We start from the raw sequence: 14,054 nt of genomic DNA, 5'->3' as shown, positions 1-14,054 counted from the left end.
GTCTGATCATCATGAAACTTGGCCAGACAATTTGTCCTAATGATATCTTGGATGAGTTCGAAAATGGTTCCGGTTGGTGGAAAACATGGCTGCCAAGGGGTCGTGGCATTTTTCCTTATATAACTATAGTAAAACCTTGTAAACACTCTAGAAGCCACATTTATTTTCCAATCATCATAAAACTTAATCAGAGGATTTGTCCCAATGATATCTCTGACAAGTTCGGAAATGGTACCAGTTGCTTGAAAAACATGGCAACCAGGGGGCGGGGCATTTGTCCATATATGGCTTCATGAGTCTTCATGAAACTTTGTCTGAATATTTGATATCTTGGATGTGTATGAAAATGGTTCTGTTCTATTGAAAAACGTGGCTGCCAGGGTGTTCACTGGTCATGAAAGTTGGTAAGAACATATTGTTCTTATGACATCATGGGCTGCACAGAACAGATCAGTTTCTTTGAATCTCAGGTGACTTTGGGACTTTCAGGCCCTCTTGTTATGACATGTACTAAGTTTGTGGAGAAAACGTCTTCTAAATTTCTTAAGCTTTTTAAATGAAATCTGCCATAGCCATAAAGTTTAGATGTGCAAGAGTGGGGATGAACTCGGGACCTACTGATCTTGGAGGATATTATATCCACAATGCTCATGTAACATAAATTATATGTTTTGTGCCAACAGGAAATGGTCAGGGTACTTTAACATTTACAATTTAGTTTTAAATTTGTTAATACCTTATGGTTTGGTTATAGATCAGTAGAAGGAAAATCAAAATAAAGCACTTCTAAGCTGAACAATGAATGAAGAAATTGAGGTGCACGGAATATCCATATAAATAAATCACACAATCACTATCTATGATTGTGTTTAACTAGCCCTCTTTAGTATAATGTTTGCAGAAAATGTCAATGGATAAGTTCCTTTGTAGGTTAAAATTATGTGAATAAGTAAAGAGGAAATAATAATTAAACCATAAAACATGTGTTGACTAATTTATGATGTTTCAACACTATGAAAAACTTAATATAACAAGATTGCCCTCCCCAATGAATCCATTTGTACAAGATGGTCCTTATGACTTTATAACATGCTTTGTTTTGCAATGTTGTTCATTATGTACACATCAGGTTGACATTTGGGTGTATTTAACTTACAACTGATTTGTAGAATTCCTTTTGCAATTGTCATGTATGGCATTTAAACTGCAACAAATGGTATTACTTTCTGATCATAAAATAATATTAAATTATGAAGACCGAAATACATTTAAATAAACAACAACTGCATCAATCATTCATAAATACAACAGAATGTCTTATGCTGGTAAAATAATAACAATTGTGAGACTGAGTAGCAAAAGTGGATATGGTGTCTGCTTTAATTAGCAACCGGGAGATCACGGGTTTTATTAACACTGTGGGAGCGTTACTCTGATACCTCCGAAATATACAAAATACTGGTTGTATCCAGGAAATGGACTCGAGATTTTTTCACTAAGCCTCAGGTGTTCGATGCAATAAAGTCAGGCCTGTTTCTGTCTATTTTGAAAAAAGATACCAAGCAAAATTGGAATTTTTCGAGTCGCAAAATCTTCCAAATTGGGAAGAATTTTCATAGACAAAAGTATTATTTGGGAAACTATTCTTCTGATTTTTCTAAATCTAATGTTTTCATACATAGTAATTGCCCACAAATGCTAAGAAAAGTATTCAACTGGTTTTTATATCCCCATTACCATTGGTAATGGGAGCTATATAGGAGTCACTTTTTCGGTATGTCTGTCTGTCCGGAAATTTCATCCGATCTTCACCAAACTTGGTCAGAAGTTGTATCTAGATAATGTCCATTTGAATATGGGTCATGACGGGTCAAAAACTAGGTCACGGGGTCACTTAGTGCGTTTTTAACCGAAAGTTTGTCATGACCATAACTAAGTCATTTATCGTTTAGATTTTAAAATGACTTGGTACATGTGTTCACCATCATGGGACGGTTTGTTTTGTGAAAAAAGTAAGTCAATATCTCCAAGGTCAAGGTCACACTTGGAGTTCAAAGGTCAAAATGCTTGTCTGGGCCATAACTTTGTCATTTATTGTGAGATTTTACAATCATTAGGCAAATTTGTTCACCATCATTGGACGGTGTGTAGCGCAAAAGAATTACGTCAATATCTCCAAGGTAAAGGTCACACTTTGAGTTCAAAGATCAAAAATGGCCATAAATGAGCTTACCGGGCCATGACTATGCCATTCATTGTGAGATTTTAAAATCATTTGGCACATTTCTTCACCATCATTGGACGGTTTGTCGCGAGAAAGAATTACGTTGATATCTCCAAGGTCAAGGTCACATTTTTAGTTCAATGGTAAAAAAATGGCCATAAATGAGCTTGTCTGGGCCATAACTATGTTGTTCATTTGGCACATATGTTCACCATGATTGGACGGTGTGTTGCGCGCAAGAATTACATCGATATCTCCAAGGTCAATGTCACACTTTGAGTTCAAAGGTCAAAAATGGCCATAAATGAGCTTGCCCGGGCCATAACTATGTCGATCATTATGAGATTTTAAATTCATTTGGCACCTTTGTTCACCATGATTGGACGGGTTGTCGCGCGAAAGAATTACGTCGATATCTCCAAGGTCAAGGTCACACTTGGAGTTCAAAGGTCAAAATGCTTGTCTGGGCCATAACTTTGTCATTTATTGTGAGATTTTACAATCATTAGGCAAATTTGTTCACCATCATTGGACGGTGTGTAGCGCAAAAGAATTACGTCAATATCTCCAAGGTAAAGGTCACACTTTGAGTTCAAAGATCAAAAATGGCCATAAATGAGCTTACCGGGCCATGACTATGCCATTCATTGTGAGATTTTAAAATCATTTGGCACATTTCTTCACCATCATTGGACGGTTTGTCGCGAGAAAGAATTACGTTGATATCTCCAAGGTCAAGGTCACATTTTTAGTTCAATGGTAAAAAAATGGCCATAAATGAGCTTGTCTGGGCCATAACTATGTCGTTCATTTGGCACATATGTTCACCATGATTGGACGGTGTGTTGCGCGCAAGAATTACATCGATATCTCCAAGGTCAATGTCACACTTTGAGTTCAAAGGTCAAAAATGGCCATAAATGAGCTTGCCCGGGCCATAACTATGTCGATCATTATGAGATTTTAAATTCATTTGGCACCTTTGTTCACCATGATTGGACGGGTTGTCGCGCGAAAGAATTACGTCGATATCTCCAAGGTCAAGGTCACACTTTTAGTTCAAAGATCTAAAATGGCAATAAATGATCTTGTCTGGGCCATAACTATGTCATTCATTGTGAGATTTTAAAATGACTCATTAATTTTGTTCACAGGCATTGGGTTAAAATAAATATGCTCTTTCAGATGTTGAGAAAAACCTGTACACAGAAAAATTGTATGCTTGACACAGGAATCTAGTTTACTGTTCAAATAATAATTGGAAAGTGTTATCATGTCATATGTCATTGCAACATGGTATCATGTTGAGGAATTCTGTCATCATATGCCACTGCAACATGTTATCATGTTGAGGATTTATGTCATCATATGTCATATGTCACTGCAGCAAAGTTTCATATTGAGGATTTATGTCATCATATGCCATGTGTCACTGCAGCATGTATCTTGTTGAGGGTTTCTGTCATCATATGTCATATGCCACTGCAGCAGAGTTTCATATTGAGGATTTAAGTCATCATATGTCATATTTCACTGCAGCATGGTATCATATTGAGTATTTCTGTCATGATATGTCGTCATGTCACTGCAGCAAAGTACCCTGTTGAGGATTTATGTCATGTTATGTCATTTGTTACTACCAATAGTCTTGATGAGGGTTCCTTTAATGACATATGTGACTGCAACATTGTTATCTGTTAAGGATTCATGTCATCATATGTCTTATTTCACTGCATCATAGTATCCTGTTGAGGATGTATGTAATCATATGTCATATGTCACTGCAGCATGGCATCCTGTTGAGAATTCCTAGGCATCATATGTCATGTATCACTGTAGCATGGTATCTTTTTGAGTATTACTGTCATCATCTGTCACTACTGAATAGTTTCCTGTTCTGACTATCTTCATGTGTCAAATATCAATGCAGCAAAGGATCTTGTTGAGTAAAGGTCTTTCAAAATGCAGACAACATGATGCCAAAGAAAAAGAATTATATAGGTCATTAAATTAATTTTCATAAATTACTTAGTGAACATAAAGTGCCAAGTGTTGTTTTTCTTGCAAAGGTCTTTGAAAATGGAAACCATTGCAGTTTAAATGAATTGTTTATTTGTTATGGTTACAAAGATATTGTATTTTGAAGTTGACATATAGTTGTAAAATATTGAAAGAACTTGATGCTGTACATTCCCAAATATTTTCCCACTAGTTGCAATAATTCAACTATCAGCTTTATAACCCAATGGGTTGATGATGCCAGAGCCGCCATAGCAAAAATTATCAAAGGCTCTGGGAGTCTGTTTATATGGACTATATTTTCCCACAAGAACCACGTAACTAATCATCATTTCTGAACATTAAAATGCACTCCCTCTACCAGGACGCCTGCCCAACTGCCCAGATCGCACAATGCTGCTCTTGCCTTCTGATAAATCAATTGCACAAGTGCATGATTTGTATAACCAAAGTGCTGAACTGTCCCATTACAGACAGATTTCATTAAAGACATTTAGATCACTTTGGAATGACCTATGTCCACAAATTGCGCTGGCAAAGCCAATGACTGACTTGTGTATGACATGTCAAACATTTGGGTCTAAGTTAAGTCAAACAGGCCAATTTACTGATGAACAAAAAAATGAAATTGTCATTAGTTATAAGTCCCACTTTGATCTGGCTCACAAGCAAAGAGAACAGTACAGAGAGATGACAGCGAGTAGCAAGCAAATTTTCTTAAATGAAAACTTACATGAAGGTGTGCATTACCATACAAAAATATGTTGGAGTAGCATATGGATAATAATAATAATAATACACTTTCACAAAATGCTGTTATAAAATAAATATGCCTTCTAACCTTATGAGCTTCAGATGTGCCAACAAATGCTTATTCAATTCTTGTAAAATATTTCTCCTGAAATTTATTGTCTCCTTTTTAAGTTTTCAAAACTCAGTTTTGTTTGTTTGCAGGGGCCGAGCCTTGTAGCAGAGATATCTGCTACCACTATTCATGGGACTTTGCACAGAATGTGCATTTCCCCCATCATGCACAGCAAGTGGGCCCAATATACTTCTGCAGCCCCAGAAAATGCCATGTCTTTGGCATGTGTGCAGAAGGGTCAGGTAAAGGCATAATGTTATCTCATCTTCTCAGCAGAATTGACAAATTAACACCCCTTGGGATGAACTGAGTTATATTCCACATATTTGAATATAGCAAACACACACACTAAAATGCCATTATTTTTTATCCAGTTATTAATTTTTTAGTCACAGTAATTGTGTTAATTTGACTGAAAGCCTGAAAGGTTGAACCGGTTCCGCTTCTGGTGTGAAATAATAAAAGAGTAAAATGTAATAGTTAAACAATAATAATTTATTAATTTATTGCTTATAAATATCATGATTTAATTGTTCTTTTGTTGCAGTACCATATTGATGTTTTTACAATCTTTTGTTGCAGTACCATATAAATTTTGTTACAACATCATTTCATTCTGTTTTTTTTTTTCTTTCACAGGAAAACAAGTGTTCTATCTAATCGATGAAGCAGAACTGCCAGAGAAGGGTGCTGAAAGTGTTGTCAGCTTGGCTCACCATCATTTCCAACACTTTGGTGTTGGAGAAAAGCATGCAGAGGTAATAATATAACAATAATAATAATAATAACCTATTTGATTTAAATACATGCCTTATGTTGCCTGCAGTATTTTGTTATTTCTTATTGTGTTTCTGTTAGATATTTTATCTGTTGTCAAATTTAATTAATTTTGTTTGAACATATCATTCATTAGAGTTAACACGGTGTCTGGAGCCTACTTTTTATGCATCCTTCTTCGAAGAAGATGGGGTATATTGTTTTTGGCCTGTCTGTCCATCATTGTTTCTTTCTGTGTGTATGTCTTAAAACTTTTACCTCTAGGGTAAAGTTTTGTCACAACTTTTGCATTATTGATGACAGCATCTTGATACTTGGCATGCATGTGTATCTCATGGAGCTGCACATTTTTAGTGGTGAAAGGTCAAGGTCATCCTTCTAGGTCAAAGGTCTAAGGTCAACAACAACAAAAATTCAAATTGGCGCATTTGGGTGCATTGTGTTTCTGACAAACACATCTCTTTTTTATTATTCTTTATACAATAAATATATCTCCTTTTGCATTGTGATAAATTTGCACAGATTTATGTTTTCTGGTTAAATATTTACTTCTATTTTGCTTAAGCAATTTGCAATTTCAGATCCACTTTGATAATGCAGTTGGACAAAACAAGAACCACACAGTGATTTGGTATGCCATGTGGCGGACTCTGACAGGTATGCGTTTTGAATTTTCTTACTGATGAGTTTGTTTAAGTATCCATAAACTCAAGAGTTTGGTGATTTTTATGTTTAATCTCTAACTTTTGTATGCCCCCTTCTTCGAAGAAGAGGGGGTATATTGTTTTTGGCCTGTCTGTCTGTCATTCTGTCTGTCCCAAAAATTTAAGGTCAAAATATGGAACTTTAAGGTCAAAATATGGAACTTTAAGTCAAAATATGGACATTTTATTTCAAAGCGGTGCAGTAGGGGGCATTGTGTTTCTGACAAACACATCTCTTGTTTGTTTTTGTTTTATGCCCCCGGTAGGGGTGCATTTAGCAGTTGAACTGTCCGTCAGTCTGTCTGTCCGTCCGAAAACTTTAACATTGGTCATAACTTTTGCATTATTGAAGATAGAAACTTCATATTTGGCATGCATGTGTATCTCACAGAGCTGCACATTTTGAGTGGTGAAAGGTCAAGGTCATCCTTAAAGGTCAGAGGTAAAAAAAAAAAAAAATCAAAGCGGCGCAGTAGGGGGCATTGTGTTTCTGACAAACACATCTCTTGTTTTAAGATTTTTTATAAGAAAGATAACATGATAAATTGTGATGACCTGTCAGAACCATATAAACATATCATTAAAAATGTGCATTAAATATCAGATTCATTGTTATGACAATGTCACCTTGCATTTGCAGGACTCCATGAAACCATGAGCCTGAACTGCATGATTACTGGACACACCAAGTTTGCCCCAGACTACCACTTTGGCATCTGGAAGCTTAAGTGGAGGTCATCCAATGCAGAGACCATGGAGGAGATTGCTGGTAGTGTTACAGCTTCATCAAAGTCAGGCCACAATGTTCCACAGCTGGTCCAAGATGACAACAAACCGGTTGTCTTCTTCGCTTGGAAAACTTACCTGGAACAGTTTTTCAAGCCATTGAAAAACATAACCAAGTACCACCATTTTACTATGGATCCGTCGAAACCAGGTATTGTTACCTGTAAGGAGAACATGGATTCGGAAGAAATGTGTTTCAATATATTGAAGCCTTTGAGTCCGGCAGCTGGAGAACTCCAACCCACCAAACCAGCCCCGGGCCTTGACCTGCGCAGACAGTGGTATTTGTATGACTCAATTAGCCCATTCTTCAGAGCATACAATGCCAGGGATACTGTGTGTCCAAAACCATCAAAGCCAAAAGTTAAAAACCAAGGAATGGACAGTGACAGCCTACCTAGAAAAAGGAAGCACAGCCTTTAACCGTTATCTTAACACCATGGCAACTAAAGTGTTCCTTCAGCCTTGTAGTAATACATCAAGATTTATCAATGTATTTCATCCATTTAATGTGAGGTTTTACACATGTATGTATGACAGAGATAATATTAATTTAAATATCGGTAGTGTTACAGATGAAACACAAACATTGCTGTTATGTTCAATATAAAACTTGCTATGACATATTTTTGACAAAGTGCCATTAGGTTTGTTGTCTCATCTTTTTCTAAATGTAAATATTGTTTTAAATTTTCGTTTTAAAGATGTGCATACCAACCTATTTGAATGTGTGATCATACATGTGTTTATAATGTTTGCCATTTATTTGTTGAAAAGAGATAATGCCACCTTTATTCGATTATATAAGGCGGAAAGAATAACAATTCAAGTAGTGTTTCCATAGCAACAGGAAAATTATTAAGGTTATTTATTAATAGGTCCAGTTTACAACAACAAATAAAAAGTATATTTATATATATATATTATACAGTTATAGGCTTACACTCCATGGAATCTTTAAAAAGACTCATCTTAATTTGTATGTTATGGTGAAAAAAACTTAATATTTAACACATTATAACATACTTTAAAATGTCCAAATAATGCAACCCGGTTCAGTATTGTTACTCTATGTATCAAATTTAAGGCTTTTAAAGCAGGTTCAATGTATTTCTCTCCTAACATATTTGTTTAAATACTACAAAATGTTTAGTTTTATCATTTCAACCATTTAAGGTATATTTTTACCACGGTTGCCATGGCAACCATTTTAAGAGTTAATTTGAGATTGTTATGGAATCATCTTAAAGGAATAATATGTTCTGGGTTGCAGTAGATTTATTCCATTACTTGTTTGTTGGTTTGAAGTTGTTAACATTGAATGTTTACATTAACTTGTAAATAAATTATTTAAAAGTAACAGCTTGATGTTTCTCAGGTTTCCCATTTCTTCAGTTGCACCTTATGTAGGAAAATCGTCATAACTTTTTTATTTTTTGGATTTGTACGCTCAAATTTTAGATTTAGGTTATTGAATAGTCCTTTTGTTTGAAACAATAAAAATCTCATTTTGTGATTCTTGAGCCAGAATAGTCATTTTCCCATTCCCTCTCACATATATTGAAATCCGGTTTGCAATCAATGAATCCACTTGAATCATAATGTAATGCGAAAACTTGCTGCTTACTTATTTTTCATATGACCGTCACGATCTGTGCTGTCCTGACCGGCAGTCTCTGTCTCGAAAGCGCTTAACCTTTTGTGACCTATGCCGCAGCGTCTGCATGTGTTTGTGTTTAAATGTCATGTAAATAAAACAAAAAGTAATGGCGAGCCAGTTAAAATTGGTAGATTCTTTCAAGTCGACATCGTCAGTAATAACATCAGAAAAAATAGTACGCCCTAATATTGACAGTATATTAACAGATGTTATAAAATCGGTGTAGAGAAAGAAACATGATGAAATAAGGTCACAGAAAAGACTATTTCTAATTGGAAAGAATGTTTCCCGTGGCTCAAAATTGAGCCAGTATGTGCTAAACAGTGGCTTGCTAAATCAAGACGGAAAAAGATATTAATGGCTGCTTAAGCCAGGGGCAAAAAAAAACATAAAAACTGTTAAATAAAACAAAAGTGATTGCTTAATTGTGTACAAGACTGCTTGTTATAGCGAGTTAACAGTACATGTACAATGTATTATTAATTCTGAACCTTTGAACATGAATACTCCTTAAAATTATCGGATTTTGATTTTTACTCATCAATTAAAAATTTCATGAGTGAAATACCCATTGGCTGAAAAAATTATCTGGAGCTCTGATGCCTAAATATTGACCATTTTTTACCGAGTGCCCTGATTTTCTAGTTTTCCCTTTTCGAGATTTTCTTTGATTTTCAGATCAGCAGACATCTTATTTATGCTAAGAATGTGACGTGAACACATAAAAGCTCTTCAAAAAAGAGATTCTTTACACTTGTTTCACATAGGGTTTCCCCATTGCTTGTTCTGAAACCGCACTCACTCACGGACAGGCTTGGTCGCTTGTTGTTCCAGTATGTAGCAATCCAATTAAATTCATTAGAATAATTGAAAACATGGTTTCTAATGAAAGATAAGACATTTCTTGTTCATTTTAGTAAAATAAGGATAAAGTTTATGTAATAAAACACGAATAAACAATCCCTGAAAATGTTTATTTTCAATGGTGACACAATGGCGGATTACCCATTGACCTTGTTATAATAGTCCTCTGATACAGTTGTTCAAATCTTGATCTAATTGGGTACGAGCTTGTCAAGCCTCGGTGATCAAGTTATTTGCAATTGCTTGTATAGTAAGTATTGATAAACTTAAAAGATTTTCTTTTCCGAAACCTCAAGCGTAAGGGTTTTGCTATTTGGTGTGCAACCAAGTTTTTTCCCGCTTTTCCTGTTTCTCAAATCATGCACCTGGCCTGTACGAAAAAGTTAGGGCAGACTGCAAACAGATTATGTGCAGAATAAAATACACAAAATCTGTATAGAATCTGTGCAGAAAATATTTTTATGTGTCCATTTAAAATGAGTTGAAGCAGATTTCTATTTATAGATTTTTTCAATATAAACAAAGAGCGAATTCTGCACAGATTTTACGAATTATTTAAATTAAGCAGAATTGTTTAGGGGCAGAAAAAAATCTGGGCAGAATTAAATGTGGGGAGAACCAAAATGTGAGAATGGGATTCTGTGCAAAAAAAAATCTGTACACAAAATAAAATCTGTACAGAAAAATGTAGCAAAATGTAAAGTAAAATATATAGACTGTAAATATTTTTATTTCATGATATTATGACATTATATATATATATAGTAAAAAATAAAAGAAAAGTAACAAATACTGACAGTCAAATAAATAAAATAATTTTATACATCCCGTTAACTGACAGTCAAATAAATAAAATAATTTTATACATCCCGTTAAGAAATAAATCCCTAAATACAACACACATTATTGTATCACTGTTATATGGCATAAAAACACAGTAAATAAAGTAAGTGATGTTTCAAGAAATCACAGTTATTATATTGAGATGAAAATACCTTTTAGAGCTCTTCATTTGACTTAACTAGACCCTGGTGAGGTACCATCACTCTGTGACTGCACTTAACTGAGCCAGTGGTCGTTGTCAGGGGAAAGTTGCTACACATTGAATCTTTTTTGATGGTTGCTGAAAGCAAAAAATACAATTAACTATTGTTTAATCATTTTGTTAAGTCAATCTGAATGAAATGATCATATGGGATCTACTAAAATTACAACTTAAATAACGCAACATGGTTCACCAACTTGCTTCTCTTTATATTTTGCTTTTCACATTATAAAATAAATTTGACATTTTTTCAGATGAAGGTCATTTCATAGGGTGCTTTATAAAAAGAGAATTTGTTATGTTGATTTAGTTACAAACCACATTATATTTAGTTTTTGCTTCACACCTTTTAAGTGATAACAGCACCATTACTCTGTGACTGCACTTCTGATGTCGTTGTCAGGTGTAAGTTACTACACAATCTTTTTTGAAAATCTCGAAAGCAAAAAAAATACAATTAACTATTTTAAAATTACTTTGTTTAGCCAATCTGAATGAAGTGATCATATGGGATCTACTAAAATTACAACTTAAATAATGCAACACCTTTTAAGTGATAACAATCATAGCTGTTGTAAATATGTATTTGAAAAAAAAGGCTTACATTTTGTGGCAGAGAAGTTATTCATAAATAAATCTAAGTATTGGTTACATTGCCCTTTCATTTGGTCACTTATTAGGCAATTAATTGTTACAACTATATGTTGGTTTTGTAAGATAGAGATACCTTTGACTGACTTATGTCTTTTATGTGAACTTACTGCAAAGATAATTGGTTTCATCATTTATTTTAAATGTTAATCACCCACCAAAACAGATTTTGTAACTGTTAAATTATATCATTAAATTAAACATAGCATTATAAGAAAACAATGCAAAGAAAAACAATACAAACCTGTTTAATAGTTCAAAGCATTTCCAAAACGGCCACTTCATAACTCACTGAACTCTCTTTTAGAGACTAATTGTTATATCACAAAATGTTGATTTCCACATTCTTATTAATTGTTTAAGAATGTTCATCAAAGTATTTTAGGATATTGTTAAAACTTCAATTTTAAAAAGTCCCATTGCTTTGAAACTTATATTTCAAGCAAGTAATACGTCCTGCATGGATCTATGTTTATGTGGCTTGTAATTGTATTCCTTATATTATAAAAATGAATATATACAGACAACACACAAGCTGGGTTCATTACATGTCCATTTAATTTAGTTTTCCCTCAACACTATAACTTTTAATGATTACATAATTGTAATACAATCTCTGGAAATAACTATGATAAACAGCTTATTTAAAGCGTCTCAGAGAAATCACAAAGGCGTCGCAAAGTTGTCAAAGCCCTGAAATAACAATAACAATATTCTACAATAATATAAATTGATACAGACTTACAATAACATTTAAGTATTTTATCATAAATAAATACTATGTTCTTCATACATATCTAGTGGTCGTCAATATAAGGTCTCGCTATATTGTAGCACAATACCACGAAAACTAACAATAGATCGACAACTTACAATAGATCGAACTAGCATTACATTTCCAATGCTAATCATGAAAATAATAAAAGATACAAATCTGAACTTGATAAAAATTACATCCAATAACATGACATACCAATTGTGGATTGGCCTCCTATGACAGCTTATGACCCCAGTCTTGACTGCAGATGATGCCCAGTGCTGTGACTGCAATATTAGCTCATATGTGCAAGCATACAGAAAAGAAAGTGATCTTTGTTATGACTGTTAAAAACAAAGAATTATGCTGCCATCATAAACAATACCAAGGTCAATGAAAACAACCATATTTAACTGATAAATACACTACCGACAAAAGCACTATTCAATGGCCATCTAGACTAGCGTATTACTAATAAATTTACATAGTAAAATTACAACATACCTTTATAGAAAACAGATTAAAAGTGAAAAACAACTGCTTCAACCAATATGGATGACTGCTTTCCCGCAAATCGTGCTGAATGATACGCTAACTTATATACCCTCATTATAATCTATTAGGGGTTACACCCAACTAGCTAAAGTTAAACCGGTTACATTTACACATTCAAATTTGGCTCCCAACCAATCAGAAGAGATTATACACATTCCAGCAAGCCAGTAAAAGATAGCCCCAGTTTCACATTACAAGTATCAAGCCGGCAGGATTTGTTTGTTAGGGGTTTATGATTATTTTCAAGTGAACTGTTACAGAGGTGTATCCCCGGCGAAATGTTGTTCATGATTTCATGAACACTTCAAGCCAATCAAGAACTGTTCATGAACGGTTCTGAAAAAGTTCCTGAGCTTGGTTCATGAACTTTTGGACATGAACTGTTCTTAAGACATGTTCATGAACTGTTTATGAATTATTGTTGAACATTTCAAAGTTCATGAAAGTTCATGAACAGTTCTTCATCTAACCATAAATACTTAGTGATGAACATTTCTTGCACAAGTATTTCTAATGACTTTTCTGAGACACACTTTAATGATCCATCATGAATAATTCATGAATTCCTTTGTGCTAGATGTTTCATACATATTTTTGAAAGTAATATTGAAATGTCTAGCATACAAATCTTGTAGATTTGTGAAACCTGTGAAGTTAGTATGAATATGCATAGTACTTTCACCACTGTAAGTTAGAGTTCTTGACCTGTTCTAGAGAATTTTAAGAACATTTGTACAAGAACTGTTCAAGAACTGCCTTCAGGAACACTTCAATAACTTTTTAAGGACCTTTCCTGTTCTTGAATTATTCTTAAACTATTCTTGAACACTTTAAGAACTTTTTTGAACAACATGTTTCCTTCTGATGTTCTTAAACAGGTCTACACAATGTTTTTGAACGTATGATGGACTTTTTAAGAATCCAATATGTTCTTAAAAGGATCTGTCATTGTTCTTGGAAGACTTAAAAGACAAGTTTAGGAACGTTTTAAGGACATCTTATTTCAAGAACAGTTTAAGATGATATCAAGAACTCAATGTACATTGCATTGCTGTTTTTACAAAGAAAGAATATTGTGTGCACAGGAAGTTGAAACGGAAGGCACATGGTTTATGTTATATTTGAAAATGTAAGTCTTTAATAAATT

At 34.1% G+C, this 14,054-nt stretch overlaps 1 protein-coding gene and 1 long non-coding RNA gene across 2 annotated transcripts; one reads left to right on the top strand and one right to left on the bottom strand.

Annotated features, from left to right (window-relative positions):
* Nucleotides 1–904: 904 nt before the first annotated feature.
* On the top strand, nucleotides 905–8,292 carry LOC127849258 (uncharacterized). The gene is made up of 5 exons (XM_052381976.1): nucleotides 905–926; nucleotides 5,198–5,350; nucleotides 5,748–5,866; nucleotides 6,467–6,542; nucleotides 7,230–8,292. The coding sequence occupies exons 1-5, from the start codon at nucleotides 905–907 to the stop codon at nucleotides 7,796–7,798; spliced, it is 939 nt and encodes a 312-aa protein (XP_052237936.1). The 3' UTR covers nucleotides 7,799–8,292.
* A 3,839-nt stretch (nucleotides 8,293–12,131) lies between these two features.
* Nucleotides 12,132–12,697, bottom strand: LOC127846912 (uncharacterized). The gene is made up of 2 exons (XR_008033732.1): nucleotides 12,569–12,697; nucleotides 12,132–12,288 (listed from the first exon to the last, which is right to left on the bottom strand). It is a non-coding gene; the product is annotated as an uncharacterized LOC127846912 (long non-coding RNA).
* Between the last annotated feature and the right edge of the window lie 1,357 nt (nucleotides 12,698–14,054).

This window comes from Dreissena polymorpha, chromosome 10, assembly GCF_020536995.1.
Source record: "Dreissena polymorpha isolate Duluth1 chromosome 10, UMN_Dpol_1.0, whole genome shotgun sequence".
NCBI lineage: Eukaryota > Metazoa > Mollusca > Bivalvia > Myida > Dreissenidae > Dreissena > Dreissena polymorpha.
The sequence above is the reverse complement of the archived record's forward strand: the minus strand, read 5'-3'. Positions and strand labels throughout refer to the sequence as shown.

Bases quoted from the DNA above. Each gene is read 5' to 3' on its own strand.
- LOC127849258 (XM_052381976.1), top strand. From the start codon at position 905: ATGTCAATGGATAAGTTCCTTT. The intron at 5,351-5,747 runs GTAAAGGCATAA...TTTCTTTCACAG, and splicing joins CATGTGTGCAGAAGGGTCAG to GAAAACAAGTGTTCTATCTA. The intron at 6,543-7,229 runs GTATGCGTTTTG...TTGCATTTGCAG, and splicing joins CATGTGGCGGACTCTGACAG to GACTCCATGAAACCATGAGC.